The following is a 23,344-nucleotide window of genomic DNA, read 5'->3' on the forward strand; positions in this document are numbered from 1 at the left end:
CATATGTGTGCATGTGTCTTTACAGTAGAATGATTTATATTCCTTTGGATATATACCCAGTAATGAGATTGCTGTGTCAAATGGTATTTCTGGTTCTAGATCCTTGAGGAATCACCACACTGTCTTCCACGATGGTTGAACTAATTTACACTCCCACCAACAGTGTAAAAGTATTCCTATTTCTCCACAGCCTCACCAGAATCTATTGTTTTCTGACTTCTTAATAATTGTCATTCTGACTGGCATGAGACGGTCTCTCATTGCAGTTTTGATTTGCATTTTCCTGATGATCAGTGATGTTGAGCGTTTTTCCATATGTTTGTTGGCCACGTAAATGTTTTGTTTTTTTTTTTGAGAAGTGTCTGTTCATATTCTTTGCCCAGTTTTTGATGGGGTTGTTTGTTTTTTTCTTGTAAATATGTTTAAGTTCCTTGTAAATTCTGGATATTAAACCTTTGTCAGATGGGTGGATTGCAAAATTTTTCTCCCATTCTGTAGGTTGCCTGTTCACTCTATTTCTAGTTTCTTTTGCTGTGCAGTAGCTCTTTAGTTTAATTAATTCCCATTTGTCAATTTTGGCTTTTGTTGCAATAGCTTTTGGCTTTTTTGTCATGAAGACTTTGCCCATGCCTATGTCTTGAATGATATTGCTTCAGTTTTCTTCTAGAGTTTTTATGGTTTTGGGTTTTACATTTAAGTCTTTAATCCATCTTGAGTTATTTTTTGTATAAGATGTGAGGAGGGGGTCCAGTTTCAGTTTTCTGCATATGGATAGCCAGTTTTCCTGGCACCATTTATTAAATGGGGAATCCTTTTGCCATTGCTTGCTTTTGTCAGGTTTGTTGAAGATCAGATGGTTGTAGATGTGTCGTGTTATTTCTGAGGTCTCTGTTCTGCTCCATGGTCTATATGTCTGTTTTGGTACTGGTACTGTGCTGTTTTGGTTACCGTAGCCTTGTCATATTGTTTGAAGTCAGGTAGTGTGACGCATCCAGCTTTGTTCTTTTTGCTTAGGATTGTCCTAGCTTTATGGAATCTTCTTTGATTCCATATGAAATTTAAAATAGTTTTTTTTTCTAATTCTATGAAGAATGTAGAGACAATATACCAGAATCTCTGGGACACAGCTAAAGCAGTGTTAACAGGTAAACTTGTAGCACTAAATGCCCACATCAGGAAGCTAGAAAGATCTCAAATGGACACCCTAACACCATAATTAAAAGAGCTAGAGACACAAGAGCAAGCTAATCCAAAAGCTAGCAGAAGACAAGAAATAAGTAAGATCAGAGAAAAATTGAAGGAGATAGAGACATGAAAAACCCTCCAAAAATCAACGAATCCAGGAGCTGGTTTTTTGAAAAAATTAACAAAATAGATCACTAGCCATATTAATAAAGAAGAGATAGAAGAATCAAATAGAATAAAAATGATAAGGGGGAATATCATCACTGATCCCACAGAAATACAAACTACCATCAGAGAATACTATAAACACCTATACACAAATGAACTAGAAAATCTAGAAGAGATGGATACATTCCTGGACATATACACCCTACCAAGACTAAACCAGGAAGAAGTTGAATACCTGAATAGACCAATAACAAGCTCTGAAATTGAGGAAGTAATTAATAGCCTACCAACAACAAAAAACCCAGGACCAGATGGATTCACAACTGAATTCTACCAGAAATACAAAGAGGAGCTGGTACCATTACTTCTGAAACTATTCCAAACAATTGAAAAGAAGGGATTCCTCCTTAACTCATTTTATGAAGCCAGCATCATCCTGATACCAAAACTGGGAAGAGACACAACAAAAAAAAGAAAATTTCAGGCCAATATCCCTGAAGAACATCGATAAGAAAATCCTCAATAAAATAATGGCAAGCTGAATCCAGCAGCACATCAAAAAACTTATTCATCATGATCAAGTCAGTTTCATCTCTGAGATGAAAGGTTGGTTCAACATACACAAATCAATAAGCGTAATCCATCACATAAACAGAACCAAGACAAAAACCACATGATTATCTTGATAGATGCAGAAAAGGCCTTCAATAAAATTCAACATCCCTTCATGTTAAAAACTCTCAATAAACTAGGTATTGATGCAACATATCTCAAAATTATAATAAGAGCTATTTATGACAAACCCACAGCCAATATCATATAAAATGGGCAAAAGCTGGAAGCATTCCCTTTGAAAACCAGTACAAGACAAGGATGCCCTCTCTCACCATTCCTATTCAACATAGTATTAGAAGTTCTGGCCAGGGCAATCAGGCAAGAGAAAGAAATAAAGGGTATTCAAATAGGAAGAGAGGAAGTCAAGTTGTTTCTGTTTGCAGATGACATGATTATATACTTAGAAAACCCCATCATCTCAGCTCCAAAACTTCTTGAATTGATAAGCAACTTCAGCAAAGTCTCAGGATACAAAATCAATGTGCAAAAAATCACAAGCATTCCTTTACACCAACAATAGGCAAGCAGATAGCCAAATCATGATGAACTCCCATTCACAATCACTACAAAGAGAATAAAATACCTAGGAATACAGCTAACAGAGGATGGGAAGGACCTCTTCAAAGAGAACTACAAACCACTCCTCAAGGAAATAAGAGAAGACACAAATGGAAAAACATTCCATCTTCATGGATAAGAAGAATCACTATATTGAAAATGGCCATACTGCCCAAAGTAATTTATAGATTCAATGTTATTCCCATCAAACTATAATTTCAATTTATAAAAATTTATTGAGACTTGTTTTGTGGCTATCGTATGGTCTATCTTGGAGAATGTTCCATGTGCTGATGAGAAGAATGTAATCTTCTGTAAATATCTATTAGGTCCATTGGTTCTAGAGTGTAGTTTACATCTATTGTTTCTTTGTTGACTTTCTGTCTCAATGATCTCTCTGGTGCTGATAGTGGAATACTGAAGTTCCCCACTATTATTGTGTTGTTGTCTATCTCTTTTCTTAGGTCTAGTAGTAAATGTCTTATGAATCTGGGAGCTCCAGTGTTAGCTACATATAAATTTAGGATTGTAATATCTTCCTGTTAGATTGATCCTTTTATCATTATATAATGACCTTCTTTGTCTTTTTTTACTGTTGTTGCTTTAAAGTCTGTTTTATCTGATATGGGAAAAGCTACTCCTGTTTGCTTTTGGTTTCCATTTGCATGGAATATCTTTTTTCACCCTTATACCTTGAATTTATATGGGTCCTTGTGTGTTAAGTGAGTCTCTTGAAGATAGCAGATATTGGGTTTGTGATTTTGTATCCATTCTGCCAATCTGTATCTTTTAAGTGGAGCACTTAGGCCCATTTATGTTGAACATTAATATCAAGATGTGAGATACTGTTTCAGTCATCATGTTAATTGTTACCTACATACTTTGTTTTCTTCATTGTGTTATTGTTTTATAGACCTTGTGAGTTTTATGCTTTGAAGAGTTTGTATTCTGGTGCATATCAATATTTTGTTTCAAGATTTAGAACTCCTTTTGGCATTTCTTATAAAGCTGGTCTGGTAGTGACAAATTCCCTCATTTGTTTGTCTAAAAATGACTTTATTTCCCTTCATTCATAAAACTTAGTTTTGCCAGATACAAAACTCTTGGCTGAGAGTTATTCTGTTTAAGGAGACTAAAGATAAGACTCCAATCCCTTCTAGCTTGTAAGGTTTCTGCTGAGGAAGCATGTATTTTTCATACTTGCAAATAGTAAAGATTTCCCTGACTATTACATCAATAGGTTTCAGGGCGAGGGCAGATGCTTGCTAGAACTGAGAAGCCACTGCTCAGTTGGGGCCATTTTGGCAAGCTTAGACAAAATCTTGAAGCACAGTATTTGTTGGGAGCAAAGAGGAATTTATAAATTCCAAAAATTACCTGTACCTATCAAAAGAAAACTTTGGAGGTCTGAATGTCAAGTTTTCCTATAAGTCATTGGTAGTCGACACTCAGTAAATGACAGAGAGTATGTTTTCTCCAGCCTAGGGAAGCAGTGGGGTGGGGAGCCAGGAAGAAGAGGCCAGGGAGTGGAAGTGCAAGCAGGCAGATATGACTTTCCTTCCAGGCCAAACCCCAAGATTGAGGGATGATGGGAACAAGCAGAAAAATTAGAGGGATTTCCAAAGCAGTGATCCTTGTGTCCTAATTCATGTTTGGGAGCTGGGACAAGATCCCTTCCCAGGCTGGCTCCCATAAAGGTACAGAATCCAAGAGAATCCCCACTGACTGGCATATCTTAGGCCCTTTGTAAATAATTTTGAGTAAAAGAATAAAGAAAAAGGGGCCAGGTGCAGTGGCTCACACCTGTATCCCAGAACTTTGGGAGGCTAGGACAAGAGGATCACTTGAGGCCAGGATTTCAAGACCAGCCTGGACAACATAGCAAGACCTGGTCTCTACAAAAAATTTACAAAATAAAAAAAGGAAAAGGGAAAAAGAAGTGAACAGAGAAAGGGAAGAGGGAGAGAATACAGAGAAGAAAAAGAAAAGTGGGATGAAGCAGAGGAACCAGAAAAATGCAGCTTTTTTGTTTCTTATTCTGCAAGTAACACAGTTTGTGCACTGGAGTAGACACATGCATGCAGGCATGCAAGCAAGCATGGGTTGACTGATGTAGCTCTGAACACTCTATGACTCCAAATCTAATCCAGTTTGGAACTGAAAGTCTGAATCCTGCTTGGGGATTTAGGTTTCTTGTGTCTATTCTTCTGAGCTCTGACCCTAGACAGGAAACAATTCTAATCTCAAAATTGTCTGATGCCTCATGTCCATCTCAACCCCATTCCCTCCCTATGGTAAGAGAAAAGAAGACTAGGTATAAACCAAGTTGGTGTTAGGTTTGCTCTTCCTTTGTGGGGGAGTCTACTGATGGGGTGGCCTAGGGGACAAGGTTGGGGCTGGCTGTGCTCCAGGCCCATGTGGCTGGAGAGGAGGTCATGCCAGCTGGTCAGGTGAGGGGCCCGATAAACACCAAGGGAGTAACCACTTCACTTTTCTTTCTTACCTCTTGGGCGTTTTTTTTTCTGTTTTCTTTTTGAACTTGACTGGCCATATTCTTTTCTCCTTTTTTCTAAAAAAGAAAAAAACCCACATCTTTTATGGCTACGAATATTGATCTACAAACCTGCAATGTCAATACATTTTTAAGTAATTTTTTTCCTGTTTCTCCATGACTTTGAGAAGGCAAGAAAACCATGTGACCTATGTGAAAAAAGTACTCCATTTTACCTGGAAATTGAATTTGGGGATTGAATAAAGATGGGTCAGGAATATACTAGAGAACTAACATTTAAAATACGTCATTAAAAAAATTTTTTTGGGGAACAGAGTCTTGCTCTGTTATGCAGGCTGGAGTGCAGTGGCATAATCTCAGCTCACTGCAATCTCCACCTCCTGGGTTCAAGTGATTCTTGCACCTCAGCTTCCTGAGTAGCTGGCATAACAGGTATGCACCCCCAAGCTAACTTTTGTATTTTTAGTAGAGACGGGGTTTCACCATGTTGGCCAGGCTGGCCTTGAACTCCTGGCCTCAAGTGATCCTCCTGCCTCAGCTTCCCAAGGTGCTGGGATTACAGGCATGAGCCAGCACGCCTTATTAATTTTAAAATTAATAAGCAGTTTTTCAAGACTAGAAAAAGATTGTTAGAAACCATGGATATTAAAAGGTTTCCTAGCCAAAATTCAGGGCCAGAAATTATACAGTTAAAAGATAAACAGATTTGAATGTTTAAAAAATTAAAAATATACAGAAGGAGGACTGAAAAAAAAAGTTCACAGTTCAAAAAACACCCCGACACTATTAAAGCAAAAACAAAATTTAAATATACATAACATATAGAAGGTTAATATCCTTATTAGATAAAGCAAAAGATGAATGGTAATCTAGGAAAATAAGCAAAAAACGTAAGTTAAAAATGCTCAAGGAGGAAATGAAGATGACAAATTTATTTAGAAAGCATCTCTACATTACTAATAATCAAAGAAACTCATTGTTTGGATGTTAAGGATACCTAAACATTTAAAAAGTTCTATTACATCCAGCATTGAGGATGTAGGAAATGAATACTCATATATTGTTAAAGGGAACATAAATCATTATGTTTTCTGGACAGCAAATCAATAACATGTATAATTAAGATATAGATTCTAACCAAGTAAGCTTGTGTTTAAGAACCAATTCTAAGGAAATTATTGGACAAGCGTGCAAAGATATAAATACACACAAACCTGATTTCTATTTTCATATAAAAATAAGAAACTGTCCACTAGTAGGTGATTATTTAAACAAATTGTGGTGAATCATACGTAACGTGCCATGTAGTTAAAAAAATAGATAACATTGATACAGAGATGATACACAATGAAAAAAGTTATTTATAGAATAGACTATATAGTGTAAGCTTATATATAAAAAGAAAAATGTATGCATACTTATACAAAAATAAAGTGGGGGAAGCAGATTAAATAGATGTTTATGATTTATAATTTTCTTTTTCTTTGTTTTGAGACAGGGTCTTACTACATTGTCAAGCTGGTTTCAAACTCCTGGGCTCAAGCAATTCTCCCACATTGGCCTCCCAAAGTGCTGGGATTACAGGTGTGAGCCACCATGCCTAGCCTGATTTACAATTTTCTACACTGAAAATTTTATTAGGAATATTGTATCACACAGGACAGGGTAGGCTGTGCTGCAGTAACAGATGAAACCAAATTTTGGTGGCTTAACATTGAAAGGTGTATTTCTCTATCACACGAAGTTCTCTGTAGGACAATAGGACCCTCTGTAGGACTGGAAGTCCTCTGTAGAGCCCTCCAGGGCCGCTGTCCTCTATGTGGTAGGTCATGCTGCTTTGGCCTTCTGGCGCCTCCCTCTTCCACACACTTCCACAGGCAGGAAAAGAGTGTGGAGAGCTGCAACGGGCTCTCACATGCTGTGATCCAGAAGTGACACCCATCTCTCTGGCTTATTTGCCAGAGCTAGTATAGTGGAGCTGCCTCCTGCAAGGGGGATGATAATGGAGCTTTCCAAGTGTCTGGGAAGGGGAGAAGAATTGGAACTAGAGGAGGGCAGTCATAATGTCCACCATAAACATGGGCAGGGTGAGCACTGCTAGTTGTTCTTCTTTCTCTGGTCTCCCTTTTTCTTTAGTAATAAAGCCCCTGATTCTGAGCCCCTTATTCTTATAGATTAAAGATTACATTTCCCAGCCTCCTTTGAAGTCAGGTGTGGCCATGCAACCAGTCCTGGCAATAAAATGATGGCAATTTTTTTTTTCTCTTTTGAGATGGAGTCTCGCTCTGTTGCCCAGGCTGGAGTGCAGTGGCGTGATCTTGGGTCACTGCAACCTCTGCCTCCCAGGTTCAAGCAATTCTCCTATCTCAGCCTCCTGAGTAGCTGGGACTACAGGTGCACACCACCAGGCCCAGCTAATTTTTTTTGTATTTTTAGCAGAGATGGGTTTTCACCATGTTGGCCAGACTGGTCTTGAACTTCCAACCTGAAGTGATCCACCCACCCTGGCCTCCCAATAGCAAATTATTAATGACAGCAAATTACTATCTGTGACCGGAAGCATTTAGGGTCCTTCAGTGGAGGAGGTGTGCCCTTCTTTGACATTGTCATTTTCTCTTTAGCTGGAACATAGACATGCTGGCTGGACCTCAGTGAAGGGGATGCCACATGCTGAGGATGATGAAGCAACAAGCAAGAATAAGCCCAGGACCCTACAGTGTATGATACCAGCTCTTGACCACCTACCTCTCTTGCTTTAGCTACTATTATTATTATTTTTTTTTAGTGGGGTGAGGTTTGCTGTCACACATAGCAGCATAATCCTCTTTTTTTTTTTTGAGACAGAGTCTCGCTCTGTCACCTAGGCTGGAGTGTAGTGGTGTGATCTTGGCTCACTGCAACCTCTGCCTTCTGGGTTCAAGTGATTCTCCTTCCTCAGCCTCCCATGTAGCTGGGATTACAGGCGCCCACCACCACTCCTGGCTAGTTTTTGTGTTTTTTAGTAGAGACAGGGTTTCATCATGCTGGCCAGGCTGGTCTTGAACTCCTGGCCTCTAGTGATCCACCTACCTCGGCCTCCCAAAGTGCTGGGATTATAGGTATGAGCCACTGTGCTGGGCCAGCAACATAATCCTAATGGTGACAGCACACTGCTTTTAGAAAAGTCCAGGAACTTTTCTATGTTGAAAAAAAGTGAAATCATGATTTTAAAAAGCCCATAATGCTTTTTCTGGCTTGGATGTCTTTTATGGCCTAGAATGGCATAATAACAGTAAGGTAACAGTAATCCACACCACAGAGACCAAATAGTTTCTTCTTTATACTTATGCTCTGCCCTGGGAGATTTTCCCGGAAAGAGTTTATTTCTATTATCCATAGGATCTTGGAAGTAATGAGAAAGTAATTTTTGAATAAGCAGTTTTCGATTTTGGGCAATAGTGAATTGACAAAGGTTTGACAGTATTCTTTCTGCCCCTTCCTTTCTATGGAGAACGATGGCTCCTGGAAAGAGTTCCTGGGGACCAGGCTGTTAATCCTGTGGCAGCCAGCCCTTACCCAGGGGATCCTGAAAAAAACCCATTAATCCTTTCCATGTCTTAATTTCCTCATCTGCTAAATTGGAATAAGTCATTCAGTCTTCTCCAAGGGTGGTTGTGAAAATAAAATAAAATTAACCATGAGAAAAGTTGAAATACTACTAGATAAGCCAGTGCAATATAGGAGAAACTGTTAAAATGATAATTTAGATTTTAAGGTGGTAAAATTTAATCCATTTTTCCTGACAATAATTAGATATTTGTTGTTTGAAAATCACATTTGTCATGTGAGAGTTCTGTGATTTTTGTGACAATGACCATATCACCAGCAAACAGATGGATATCCAGCTGTTTTTGCCCCCCTGAGGATAGTGGTATCAACTTACTCCAGAAATGTGAACAATGGTAGCGATGGTGAGGGGTGAATTAACATGCACAATTTTACCAGCACATGCCCACAATTCCACCAGTTGTACATGCTCAGTCATAGTGTTACATGTGTGTTTGTAATGAGTTTTTCGCTTCTCAATTTTCTCAGAAAGGCCACATGAGAAATATGGAGATTGGAATTCTAGGAAAAAGCTTGATCCAACCCATGGGTTGGATCAAGCTGTACTTTGGACAAGCTGTACTTTCAGTACAGTACCATGAATATTCTTAGGACACTCATTCTCAATAATGGTGATACTGTTGCCAATAGTGGAAAAACTCATTCTTGAGTGCTGAGAAAAATCTTATAAAGCACAGATATACATACATACATATGGACACATTACATAAAATGGACATACATTTGTAGTAAATATCATGGGAAGGGTCTTGATTAAGAAAAAAAATCCAGAAGGGCTCTCTAGCACAGTGATAATGAAAAAAAGAAAGAAATATTGCCTTAGTGTAAAACAGCTCTGAATTTAGATTCCTGGTGACTGTACTCTTGAGACCAGCGATCTCCAAGTTTTACCTTGTGTGACCCTTCGTGGTGTGCTAGGCGTCTTCTGGGACCTCTTTCCTTCATTCATTTCTGAAGTGCCATCAATGATCTCTGGAAAATGAAAGATCTTAGTAAATGCTCCTTGGGAAGCTCCACGGAGAATCTCCCAGAGACCCAGGAAGGCCCTTGCGCACTCTGAAGTTGAGTCCTGGAGGCCCCAGGTCTTACCCTCCTAAGAATGCATCTACCAAGAGATTTGGTGCTGCTCATGACACTATGCCTGTCTGCCACTCAGGGGAGGAGCTGACCACAGTTGGTTAGCAGTGGTTACTCTACCAATGGAGACATCCACAGTGTGGTGCAGCCGTCTGAACCCCTTGGCCACAGTCTCTCAAAGTAAGGTCTGTGAGCCCCTAGGGGGTCCCTCAAACCTTTTCAGAAAATTTGCAGGGTCAAAATCGTTTTCATAATAAGATGTTATTTGCCTTTTTCACTATTTCAACCTTTGTACAGATTGAGCAAGAGCAATGGCAGATAAAACTGCTGGTACCTTAGGACACATCAAAGCAGTGTCCCCAAACCTCAGCAGGAATCACTGCATCCTTTATTGCCACCTACTCACTGTACCAAAAAAAAAAAAAAAAAAAAAGCAAGATTCACTTGAGAATGTTCTTGGTGAGCCAGTAAAAATTATTAATTTTATTAAGTTTCTACCCTTGAGTACATATCTGACATCTTAATATTCTATGTGAAAAACTGAAGAGCACATATAAAGCCCTTCTATTGCATCCTGAAGTACCACAGTGGCCCCAAGAAAACACTTGTGTGATTGAGTTACAAGCTCACCGTATAATTCCAAATGTATATTTTCCAAACAGCTGTACTATTATAAAATCTTGCATTAGTAGAAGGTCCATTCAAAATGCAAGATGGATTAATGTATTTTATTGTAACAGAGTATGAAGTTAATTGATATGGTTTCAAATTTTACATTACAACTAATATTTAAGAAACTATCACTTGTTGAGTGTTGGTGTAGTATTAAAGCTGAATATCCACAGATATTTCAAAAGACTATTAAATTACCTCACCCTTTTAAACTAGAAATCTGTGTGAGGCCAGATTTTCTTTCTATCCTTCAATAAAAGCAACATATCACAACTGAATGCAGAAACAGTTATAGGAATCCAGCTGTCTTTTTATAAAGCTCACTCACAATCAAAGAGATTTGCACAAATATAAAATGATGTCACTCTTTTCACTAATTTTTTTTTGTTTTAGAAAATATATTTACTTTTCATAAAATAATGTTACTTATGTTAACAGGCAATTGGTTTATTATTGTTACTTTTAAATGAATTAATATTTTAAAATTATTAGTTTTAATTTCTAATCAGGTACATGTAGATAGACATAAACAACATAAACAGAAGCTCTTTAGGGTCCTCAATAATTTTTGAGAGCATAAAGGAGTCCTGAGACCAAAAAATTTGAGAGCTGCTGCCCCAGGCCACAGCTGTCCCTGTGAACATGTCTGTTTCTTCCACAAAACTTTTCAGATGCAACAGATGCTTGCTCTCTTTGTCCCTCTTGTTATACCCCATCCTCATTCTCTGTACTTTTTCCTTTTACTATTGACTTTACATATCTACTTAACCCTGTACCTGCTTCAGGAGAAACCCTCCCACATTGAGCCATTCAAATGGCAGATTCCATCATCAGCCTTACCCTCTGATCTGGACGTTCGGGCGCATTCAGTTCTCGCCTTTTGGGCCCTTGTCACTACCGTGGAGTTCCAAGTTGAGTCGTCTTTCTTTTGAGGAACCTGATCCACCCTTTTGAGCTTCTTTTGGATTCCATGTCTAGGTGAGGCTGTCCCTGGACCAAATAATGACTTGTTAATAATTTAAACTGGGGTCTTCAGTGAGCCTCCTACAGTCCCAATCAGTGACTTCCCTTCTCATGGCCCTAACTCCCACCCTTTCAGATCTCTGTACCCCTGTACCTCACTTTTCTCCTGCTATTTCTCTATAATTATATCATTCTTCTTATGTGTACCTTTCTTTGCCTCCCCAAATTACCATCTGCTTTCACTCCTGGTATGACTTGTTGCAATCAACTAGATAAAGCTGGGGAAATCCTAGAGCTTATTTCCTGATTTTCGTTTGTGTCGGCCTGCACCACGAGGTGGCCACACAGTCTCCTCTAGGTGGAGAGGTGTCTTATAAAGCACCTCTCCAGGTTCCCCCACGGCCCGTGTGTGGTACAGGAGATTTCCAAAAGTTTCTAGGTGCCTTCAGTGGGCAAAGTGCAAGGTATTAGAAAAACTGAGAGGCAAGGACTCTGCCAAGAAGGCGGCTACCACAAGGGAGAGATGGAAGGTGAGGCTGAGACCCAGAGGAGGTGCAATGCCAGAGGATGCAGAGGTGAATTTGCTTCATTGTGGAAAGAGAACACAGTTTTCACTGGCTGTTGACTTTAGAAGCTGATCCCACAGGATGACCACTGTCTTGTTGAACAAGAACGTTTCTCTGCAGGTTAGAAAGGACACAGAGCGTGCAGCCATGCCTCCCGCACGCAAGGGCGGTGATATCCGCAGGCCACTTCCGGAGGAAAAGGCATGGGTGAACCCTTAACAGGCGGCGGAAGCGAAAGCCCAGTGGGACCCAGGGCTGGCAGGAAGTTCAAACACGGAAGTTACTGAATGTTTATCCAGAAGAGGTGGGGCAGGCTGATAGAGCCTAAAACTTGCCTTTCATTATCAAGTTTAGGGTTTTTTTCTGCATAACTAAAGGAGGGTTTCAGAGATGAGAACACTTAACAGAAAATACGAGAGTGCAGCATGTATATATTTTCAGCACTACTATATGTATTTTTTCTCTTACAATTTTGAAACATCTTTTTATGTGTTTTTTTTAAAAAATAAAGCTGATTAATTAAATGTAAAATAATATGACTCTTAAAAATATCTCTCTGTTGGGCTGCGGGCAGGGAGGAATGGGGAGTTGTTTAATGGGTACAGGGTTTTAGTTTTACAAGATAAAAGAGTCCTGGAGATGGATGGTGGTGATGGTTGCACAACATTGTGAATGTATTTTAATACCGTTGAACTATGCACCTAAAAATGGTTGAGATGATAAATTTTATGTCATGTGTATTTTACCCCAATAAAAAATTGGAAAATGGGAAAAAAGAAAATTAAAAGCACATCATCTGTCACATTTAAAATAAAATGGTTCTTTTAAAAAACCTGAAACATTTCATTTAAATACAATATGAAGAAAGGCAAATCTGAAAGGGACTGGTGTCTACTCCTTTCGGTAGCCTGGCAGAGAGATGTCAAAAGGTCAGAGTTACCTCAACAGAACTGACCACCTGACACTGACTCCAGAGGTTTCCCCTCTCTGACAAAGTCACTTCTCTGACCAGGGAGTGTTCATAATTGTATAGTTGCATAGACATTCCCTGTCTCCCTAATCCTATAATGTGTAGAGCACTGTGAGAATGGGCATCTCAGTACTGGGCTGCTGGCCATGGGGTGTGCAGAGTACGTATGTCTGCCCTAAATGTGGGATAATAAGAATTTGGAGAATTGTATTGGAAATTTCCCTCCAATAACCTTTAGTTTGTATCTACACCATGTGGTGCCCATAATGTCTATGACCCCTTTTCATAACACAATAATAAATTCATAAACTATCCTTTGTCAGATCATTATTCAAATTTTGGGTTACAGAAAATATGGTTTCTTTCATTTGTTTTTCATTAAAAAAATAATCAGTAGCTCATTTGTGCCAGGACATTACCATCTAGCCTAGAAGAGACACATTATATAAGTAATTACAATAGAGTATTTGGAATCTTCCAAAAGAGCCAGTGCTGGGTGCTGTAGAAACTGTGGGACCAGCTTGGCTAATTTAGGGGTCAGAGTATGCATTCCTGAGATAGACATAAGCCAACACCACTGATGAAAATGAGATAACTAAACATTTATGGGGAGTAGTGTAGGTTCAGAATATGCATCCAAAAAGAATAGCACATGCCAAGGATCAAAGGGGAGAGAAATGAAATGGGAAGAAATGAAAGTTCAGAGTGGTCGACTGGAGTTTTGAGTGGAAAGAGATATATTAATAGTTGGAGGGTAAGGCATGGGTTAGACTGGATGGAGCTTTAACAATCACATTAAGGACAGTGAACATTACCCTAAGGGCAATAGGAAGCCATGGACAAGATTTAAGCATGGAAATAAACTAATTAGATTTTGATGTAGGAAAGAAGAGGGTGAACCAATAGACCTTGTCAATATGCTAATAGAGTTCAGTTAGTCACGGATGACTAAGGTTTTTGCTTGGCACCTGGGTAGATTAAGTTCCTCATTTCAAGTTAAACAAACTACAAAAGGCTCCCAAGGGCCTGTGAAACCCTGCATAATCTGATTCTTGTCTACTTTTTCACTTTCTACCACCTTCTTTCTTCATCATCGCCAACAACACTGGTCTTTCCTCTCTGCCTCAGGTTCTTTGCACTTTTGAGTCCCTCTGCCTGGACCATCCGATCCAAAGTGACTCCCACCCCAACCTGCAAGTCACTATTGTAATCCTACCCATTATTTTCTTTCATCCTGTCATCAGTACTTGAAATTATCTTGTTTATGTGCTTTCTAGTTTATATTCTTTCTTTCCCCCAGCCAGGATGTAAGCTCCATGAACTTTCCCCTTTGTTTTTTGCTCACTTTCTTACTTTCTCTCTTTAAAAAAAACCTGTCTTCAGCTTTCAGAATGGGTATATACAGTTAGTGCTCACTGCATATTTGTTGGAATAAATGTCTGAATGGTACTTAGAAGACTAGGTTTTTGGTGAAGAAGGTGAATTTAATTTCAGGCATATTGAGACTGTAGTGTCAATGGGAGACTTGCAAACAAAGATGCCCAGTGTGCAGTTGGCTATGTGTTTCTTGAAGACAAACCTGAGTTGAAGATGTAGAGTTGGGAGCCATCAGTGTAAAGGTGGTCATTGAAGTTGTGAGAGTGATTGACAAAGCTCAGGAGTGTGAGTTGAATAACCTGACTAGTTTACAATAAACCAAGGAGGCCCATAGAGAACACACACAACATTGTGAGAGGGCATTGACTAATAAGTAGAATTGGGGAGAAAGCAGCTTTTCTCTCCTTCCTGCCCAGGAAGGTCACTTACTTTTCATAGAATGGAATCATTTCTCTTAAGCATCTTAAAAGGACACCAGCCCTGTGATTTTGGACATGGGATCATACTAAGGGTAAACTAAGTCAGGGAAGAGGAGCTTTAAGCCACTGTCTTAGGCTGCCATCTATTGCTCTGTTTCCCTTTACAGCTAGAGTTGTCTACATATGTTATCACCTCCCATTCATTATCCTCCCCACACAACTGGCTCCTGCCTCCATCATCAAAATTTTTCTTAAATTTTCCAGTGATTCTTTGTGACCAAACTCAAGGCCCTCTTCTCTGAATTTATCTTAGTCTCTCAGTATAGTCAACCATTCGCTCTTGGCTTGCTAACATGTTCTTTCTTGGTGCTCCTCTGTCTTCACTGGTCTTCACTGTCTCATTCCCTCAGTCTGCCTTGCTAGATTCCTCTTCCACTGGGATTTCTTAGAGCAGGGCTAGGTCTGTGGTTCTCTTTTCTTCTCCCATAGATCAGAATACCTTTATTTTATTGCTAACTCATGTATATACATATATCTGGTCCAGATATTATGTATTATCTGGTCCAGATTTTATTTATATATATATATATATATATATATATATATATATTTATTTTTTTTTTTTTTTTTTTTTTTTTTTTTTTTTTTTTATTTTTTATATATATTTTATATATATATATTTATATATATATATATATATCTGATAACTCATATATATATATGGACCACACTTTTTCAATGAGTGCCGAATTGCCATATTGTGGGGAATATAACTTCCTGATTTCTCAGTGTTCCTGTAAAAAGCCCTAGCCGCGGAGACATAGAAATGTATACAATATAAATATAGGAAATACTTGCTTTCACTTCCCCCAGAAACATTTTCCTCTTCACATACCATGAGAATTAGAGCTATAGCTATTTTTCTAGTTAATTACTCTGAGCTAAAGGGATAATAAAACTTCTCTTATCTCCCGAGATGGCCAAATGGGTTCACCCAGGACTAGCTTCCTAGGTTAAATCCTAAAGTACCAGGAAAACTGGATTGGTCTTTCCGTAGGTATTTATATATCACAAGGGATAAAGCCCAGAACTTGGAGACATCTTTAGGTTGTAAAAGCCAGCAACACCTGGAGTTTCTCTGGCCTTTGGAAAGATGCATTTAAATTCCAAAGGTTAGGATGGGGACCTTTGGAATCAGGATCTTTTCCATTTTGTCTCAAAGCAGCAAAGTTTTTTCTTTTCCTTTCAGGAGGAGAGGATGATGGCTATCACTCTCATGTATCTAAACAGAAAAATCCATCATTCTACATCCCTTATATATGAGTTGTAGTCTATTTTGAATAGAAAGATTCCATTAGCTCTCTTACCATTGCCTTTGAGTTTGTGTATGGGAGAGAGATGCTGCAATGTTGCTCTTGCTGATGAGCTGGTTGTGAATATCAGTAAAGAACTATTTTCCCTGACCCAGATACCTTGTGTTCCTGCAGCACTCATATATATAAGGAGATACCAATGCAAGTGGAGTAACATCTCAGACCCTTTACAGTTCTTGACAAAACACACATCTATACGCAGCTGCGTAGATGGCTAGCAGTAAACCTCTAAAGGAACAGGTCAAAAATTGAACTCTAAGAGTTATCCCCCAATCTATTTGCATCTTCCCTCAGCAGTGGGCATTACCACTTACTCATTCAAGCCAGAAATTGAAGAGTGGGCCTTGATTTTTCTCTCTTTCTCATCTGTAGCTAATGATATGTCAAATCCTGTCAACAATACCTGCAAAACTGATCTTGAATTGGCACTCTTCTCTGCATCTCCACTGTCAGATCTGAATCCAAGCCACCAAGAACTCTCATGGCATCTGCCCCAAAATGGCTGCCCTGCCTCCATTCTTTCCCAGCTCCAACTCATTCTTTACATCATAGCAAAATTGAGCTTGCATTGTGTCAATTCACTGACTAAATCTCTTCAATGGCTTCCCATTGCATTTAGAATAAAATTAAACCCTCCACAGCTTGACCTATAAGCCCTGCATGAGCTGTTTCCAGCCTCCAGCTTCCTCTTGTACTCTCATCTTACCTCTTGGGAGGCTTTTTTTCTTAGGTCTCTTTTTTGGAGTTGACCAGATACATCTTTTTCTTTTCTTTCCTAAAAAGAAAGGATACTGTTTTATAATTACAAACATTGACCTCCCAATCTTGTATGTCAGTGATATTCAGCTTTTACTTTTGGCCTTCAAACCACATTGCTAGGAGGTCATTGGTGACCTTAGGTGATGCTACTTCAGGGAGTAATAGGGGAAGAAGGATTCTAAAATGACAGAGGAAAAGGAGAAATGAAGAAATGGAGACAGGGAGTTTAGGTAGCTCATTTCTAGAAGTTTGGTTGTGAAATGAAGGAGAGAGCTATGGAAGTAGTTGAAGTGAGATGAGAATCAAGAAAAAGCATTTTTAAATGAGCTATGATACAGGTAATGCAGACTCTTGTGTGAGAGATACTGCTGTAATGAATACTTGAGAGAGAAGGGATCATGGATACTATTAGATGAGGTGGAAGGATTGTCTTAGAAGAGAAGGAGGGAACTCAGAGAGGAGGGAGACAGATGTAGTTAGGGTTTGTAGGGCTAGCAGCACAAATAAGGGGATTCTCATCTGATATCTCCTTATGGTGCAGGAGGGAAAGTCATTGATTGAGCAAAAAGCAGCAGGTGAGGGGGTCAGGTTTGAAAAATAGGGCTTGAGGTTTGAAAGGATTATTGCAGGAAGTAGCATTGTTACACAGTAAGGAGAGATGATTTGTGCTGGAACCATGAAGACCAGTGAGTGCACTCTGTCCTGCTGTGGAACTCTCTCCAGCACTGCTGGCTTTCAGATGCAGTATACAGGAAATAGGTAAGTAGGGTGTTCCAAGACTTGCCAGAGAGTTCTAGGAAAAGGCAGAGAGGAAAAGCGGGTTTAAGATAATGGCAATAGGTTACTGAAATGATGAATCTTGGACTGTGAGTTAGTGTCAATGTTAAAAAGCTGGGAAACAAAGAAAAGCAGATGAAGGCTTGGAAGGAGGAACGGCCAGTGGACTGGTGATCCAAATGAGGTTGAAGGACAGCTTCACACAAATAAATAAGAACAGACAACAACAAATAAATAAGAACAGAAAAATATATTTTTGATTCTTTTTTTTGTTAGAATTGGGCTGGGAAAGAGTGATCGGAGGTTGAATGATAGCTATAGAAGGAGAAAAGCTCAAGGATAGGTATCAAAAAAGGAATTCTGAAATTAACTGTTGGGAAATCAAGCCAGGTTTGAATGATGATAGGGTCTATAGCTTGCCTTTGGGTATGGGAAGCCAAGAATTGGTGGAGGAAAAAGTCATGGAAAATGAAAAGAGGAAGGATTTGAGGGGCCAGAGTATGGGATAACAGAGTTGTCTGTTATCCATGTGTACCCTGAAGGCATCTAGGATGATGCTGGGACTTGAAATGACAGAAAAACAGCCTTTGAAAGGATTATTGGGGAAATTATTGGATGATATTGATGATGAGTGAGTGAACATTTTAATTGAATGGTTAAGCCTCAAAGGAGAGGATCGAGGAGGAAGGGGCTGGATGGGGTCAGTAGGCAGCAAAGGGTGGACATCTAAGGGGCCTCTCACCATGAGGTGTGAGTGATGGACGGCAGAGAATGCCTAGCCATGTCTTAAGAGGAAGTGGGTTCCTCTCTGGGGAACCAACTTTCAGTTAAAGAGGGAAGTGCAATTAACACTCTAAGAAGTTGTGAATATAGGAGATTGATTTTTTCAGAACAGGCAATCCCCAAATGCCTTCTGGTTTCCTGATAATTTTCATAAAGGCCTTTTTGGAAGATGCAGTGAACGGAAACTGCAGAAACAAACTGTGTGTGGCATCAGGACCGTGGTCACATAGTAGTGCTCTTGACAAGATACAGTCAGAAAAACAGAAAGCAACTCTGAATTCACCCTTCTGACCTCTACAGAAGAAAGGCTTTTCTTACCTTTCTTGTTTGGAGGTGTGCTGGACACCTCCTGGGGCTCTTCTGCATCATTTGGTTCTGGAGAATTATCTCTTATCTCTGACAAAAGAAATATAAGTTATTTCAGAGCTCAGATCCAGTGAAGAGAAAGTGCTGAGGGAAGTCAATGGAAGAACTAGAAAAGTAGAAAGTACATGCAGCTCAGGGCTGGGAATCTGCTCGCCCTAAGAATTCCCTGGCTCTGTCTTGATTTTTACCAACTTGTGGTTATTGTTACCTGTGCGACCATCACAGGGAACTAGGGCACAACTGCCCCACAACAGAGGCTCAGTCTGATCCTTTTAGAGAGATTATTTTATGGATGGAAGAGAAGTGAGTGAAGAAGGTGCAATGAATGGAAATTGCAGAAATAAACTGTGCTGGGTATCATAGCTGTGGTCACATAGTTGCTGCTCCCAGCAGCCCTTGCTCAAGGAAGGAAGCTGAGAGTGGAAAGTGGTGACATTGAAATCTGATGTCCACGATGAAGGGGAATGTCTTTGCTGTATGAAAAATACATCTTATTGCTTTGATGTCTGTGTATGGATATTCTTTAACTGCTCTATCTGGAGAAATAGTGAAGAAGGCTAAGTGCCTCATATATTTCTGTATACAAGGATTGTTTGAAGAAAGCAGGAGCTAGCCTGTGCTTGCTCGCACCTGTTAACAGCAAAGATATATAAAGCTCTGCTAGTTTTTGCTGCACAAAGAAAGACAGAACTTGAAGCCATAACAAATAAAGGCTCATCTCACATGAAGCTGTCACCTTTTTTCTTTACACACTGCTATCAGATTGGTCTCAAATGCTGGCCTGTTTAGGAATAGGTGACTGAGGCAGGTGGCAAGCAGTCATTAGACCTTTGGAATAATTTATTACCTTTCAAATTGTATTAGTAATATCAACTCTTTAAACTCCAAATGATATAGAAATGACCAGGGTTGAAAGTGAAAATTCCCCACTGTCAGGTTGGGGCTTGGAAGGAGGACCATCCATGTCTGCTGCACCAATTCACTATTAGGGCCGCACAGTGTTTTTGTTCATTTGCTTTGCATTTTGACAAAGCAGTTTTGAGCACTACTTTATTGACGTGGCCTCAGAAGAGTGGCTCTGTCAAACAGTCCAGCCTGACTCAGTTCCCTGTGCTTTTCCCTGGGGTTCCTGCCACAACCCTTTGTGGCAGGTGAATGTTTCCCTTTCAGGTGCTTTGTGGCATTTGGAGTCCAAACCTACAGATACTGGTGGGGCTCTGTCCATCATCATCCGTGGCCCTATCCAAGTCTACCTTTTCCAGACTTGCCTCTTTTGCCCTCCCCGGGGACTCTATCCATTCAGAGGTCAGGTCTCCCGGCCTGTTCAAGCTCCCAAGTGCTGGGTGAACTGGAAGCTGGGCCAAGATTGCTGTTGAGAGGCAGGAGGAGAGCCCCCTCCCTAGAAGATCCAAATGGCTTTTCCTCTCAGTAGACACAGAAACAAAGGTAAGCTTTTAGGTTGACCAAACCAAGATTAGCTGGCATAGAGCCCAAGGGAGAGTGGGGCATCTCTTGAGGGTCTTTATCTTTTAGTTGGGGGATCAGGTTGTCACTGGCCACTGAATGGAGGAAGAAAAAGTTTTAGATCTCAAGAACAGCAAGCAGGGACCAGAATGAGGAGGAAAGAGAATGCTCTATTCCAACAAGTAAAAATGATGGGGTAACTGAGCAACCAAGGCCTGGGGAAGGATGGCATAGAGTGGGAAGGTAAGCAACCATTCACTCTCAATTAGCCACTTGTTCTTCCATTGCTGTTAGCTTCCTGATTATACTAAGCTTTTTGGATGGTAGGTATTAGAGGAGTGGATGAAATATTATTTGGATCGAAGAGGACCCCTCTTCTCAGTACTGGAGAGCTCAGAATCCATGATAGCATTTTTGACAATGCCCAATATGATACCATTCTTATATTTAATGTAATCAAACTCCATTATGATGACGGTTTGGGGAGGACAAGTGATACCATTTTAGAAGCTAAATATCAGGTCTAGCAGACCTTTAAACATTTTGCCATCTTTTCTAGTAATTTTGATAACATTGTTCTTAGAATCCAAACCATACAAAAATGAAGAATGTTGAAACTCAAAGGCCCCCATAATCAGGTGGGGCTGAGGAATCAGCTAAGGGTCACTAGTGTGAGTGTTATGCAGGTTACTTGTCAATTCAGAATGGCGTTTTGGTTGTTGGTTTGTTTTGCATTGCTGCGTCGGTGAATTGGCCCCTTCTGTTTCTTTTCCTTTGTATCGCCCAGTTCTTTCTCCCAGGGTTCCCACCACAGCCTCTTGGTTGGCAGATGCATGTTCTGCCTTCACGGGCACCTTGAGCTAAGCTGTATCAGCCCCAGTCGGTGTTACCTTGCACAGTGCTAGTGAGGAGGCTCGGCATCTCTTCTGAGTCTTCTTCCTCATTCATTTTGGATGTTAACTTGTCATTGGTCACTGAAGGAGGAAAGGAAATTATTACACTTTACAGAGAATGGATGTCAGGGAGGAGAGTGAATGTTAAAAGTGCCTGAAGCAGATAGAGCATCTAGGCACAAGGACAGAGGGTTGGAATGATCCAGGAGTCAGAAGCAGGTGTTCTAGACTCTAGGTCTTACCCACCCTCCTGGCAGTGCTCATAATCCCTCTTGAAAAGGGTTGTGTATGGGTAGGTGGGTGCAAGAGAAGAACTAGGACAATAAAAGTCAAGCTGCTGGGATTGGAGGCAACATGGCACAGGCACCTTAGGCTGAGGCTATATGGGTGTTGGATGGGATCTGTTTCTCACCTGAAGTGCTTCTTCCTTCCTGGTTGAGTCCAGGGAGAGGCAGGACAGGGTCAGATGGGCTGGGCGACTCACTCAGGATCTCATCACTTTGCTGCGAGGATGTTCCAGGCTCACTGACTCTTGGCGCACAGGGTGAACAGCTTGGTTGAGGGGGTTGTGGTGGGGGCAGCGCCAGTGGGGTATGGAGGGAGCTTCCTTCTGCTAAGCCAGCTGGGGCTTCAAGTAGGATTGGTGTGTCTCTGCTCTGCCATTCATAGGAAGCACCAACTGGGATTGGTGAAGGGACACACATCAGTACCCTGGAGACTCAGAATTACTTGGGGAAGGGGATTTCTTAATACATGCCTTCTAATAGGATGGGGGCATGGAGTTATTCATTGTCCCCCAAGTACAGAGAACTGATTCATTGTCATCGTTATCCATGTGTGGCCCCTTTCTATTTTATTTATCCGGTTTGGGCATTGAGTGCTTCAATAACTGCATCTAAGCCCTGGTCTAATACCAAAATGGTTTCACACATAAAAGTTGAGTTTGGGTTTGCACCCAGGGATTTAATTTTCTTTAATCTTGGTGTCATATAATTTAGTCAATAATGAACATGCTATAATTTTAAAAGAGGTCTCTGTTTTAATAAATAAACAGATCATACTTCCCTGAAGCAAATAAGAGAAAATAAAAATTCCTTAGCAGGGTGTATTAGGATATTTATATTCTGGTTTCTGCTCACTTCTGCAGAGTCAGCTTCTGTGCCTTCTGTTGTACCCTGTGATCTGGTCACACCCAGGTTTCTCTCCCATCCACAATACCCCAGACCCTTGGCTTTCCGCATGCTATTCCCTTGCATGGCTAGTGCTGGGTTTCTCTTAAGATTCTTCTCCATCATTTATTTCAGAAGTAAAATGGTCTCAACCAGTGAATGGAAAAAGGAAAGTAACTTCAAATTTTGGAAAGGGATTCAGAACAAAATCGTCAAGTTGAAGATCCTGGAAGATGACTGAAGCTCAGCCAGGTCAGGGGCACATCAGTGTGTGGGTCCCCATGGCTCTCAGATGTTCTTAGCATAGCCTTTAAGGCCATGCCTCTCCTAATGTTGCCCGGATGCTGCCAGGACAGTGGGTCCTCTGTAGCTGCCCCTACCTGGAGGTGGACTTGCCCCTTTCACTGTCCGTTTAGCTCAAGAAATCATCTCTTCTTTTAGGGGGAAGCCTTTTGATGGTGAAGTGTCAGAGAGCAAAGGAGGAACTGTCAACAGTGGTGATTCCACTAATGAAAATATCACAATCCAACGTGAGCTGGTGGTCCTTTGCTTGTTGTTCTGAGGTAAGTGAACATATGATTTGGCCACAGTGTTTATCTTCCAACCTAAAATGACTTTACTGCCTGCTCTCTTTCCCTGGCTGCTTTCTTCCAAGCTCTGCCACTGTTCTTTTTCCTACTCCTTTATTTATCCAGTCTCTTTTCTTTCTCCATGTACTTCATGATCCATTCTTTCTCAGACCCTCTCTTTCTGTGGCTATGTCTGCGATTCCCTCCCTTTCTCTGTAGCTACCTTTTTTCCCTTCTCTAGCTTTACAGTCTGCCTTCCAGCTGTCCTTGTCTGGACTAGTGGCTAAAATCTTGGGCCCTGGTGTTGGGAGACCCAAGTAGGACTCTTGCTCTGCTTCTTAACCGACAATTAATTTTGGGAAAATTACCTCTGGGCTTTAATTTCTCTGTCAGTCAAATGGGGATAAAAATGACTTCAAAGGGTTGTTTTAAAGATGACATGAGATAATCAAATAAAGTGTTTGAGACAATGCACCAAAAAAAGATACTTACTATTATCCATC

At 40.3% G+C, this 23,344-nt stretch overlaps 1 protein-coding gene across 1 annotated transcript in view; it reads right to left on the reverse strand.

Annotated features, from left to right (window-relative positions):
- SP110 (SP110 nuclear body protein) overlaps nt 1-23,344 on the reverse strand; it is a 42,172-nt gene that overhangs the window by 13,497 nt on the left and 5,331 nt on the right. The window contains 7 exon segments of the mRNA XM_030802388.1: nt 9,536-9,616; nt 11,234-11,383; nt 16,768-16,836; nt 18,699-18,776; nt 20,216-20,305; nt 21,101-21,184; nt 21,516-21,782. Of these exon segments, the coding sequence (XP_030658248.1) occupies nt 9,536-9,616; nt 11,234-11,383; nt 16,768-16,836; nt 18,699-18,776; nt 20,216-20,305; nt 21,101-21,184; nt 21,516-21,782 (819 nt within the window).

Source organism: Nomascus leucogenys, chromosome 22a, assembly GCF_006542625.1.
Source record: "Nomascus leucogenys isolate Asia chromosome 22a, Asia_NLE_v1, whole genome shotgun sequence".
NCBI classification, from domain to species: domain Eukaryota; kingdom Metazoa; phylum Chordata; class Mammalia; order Primates; family Hylobatidae; genus Nomascus; species Nomascus leucogenys.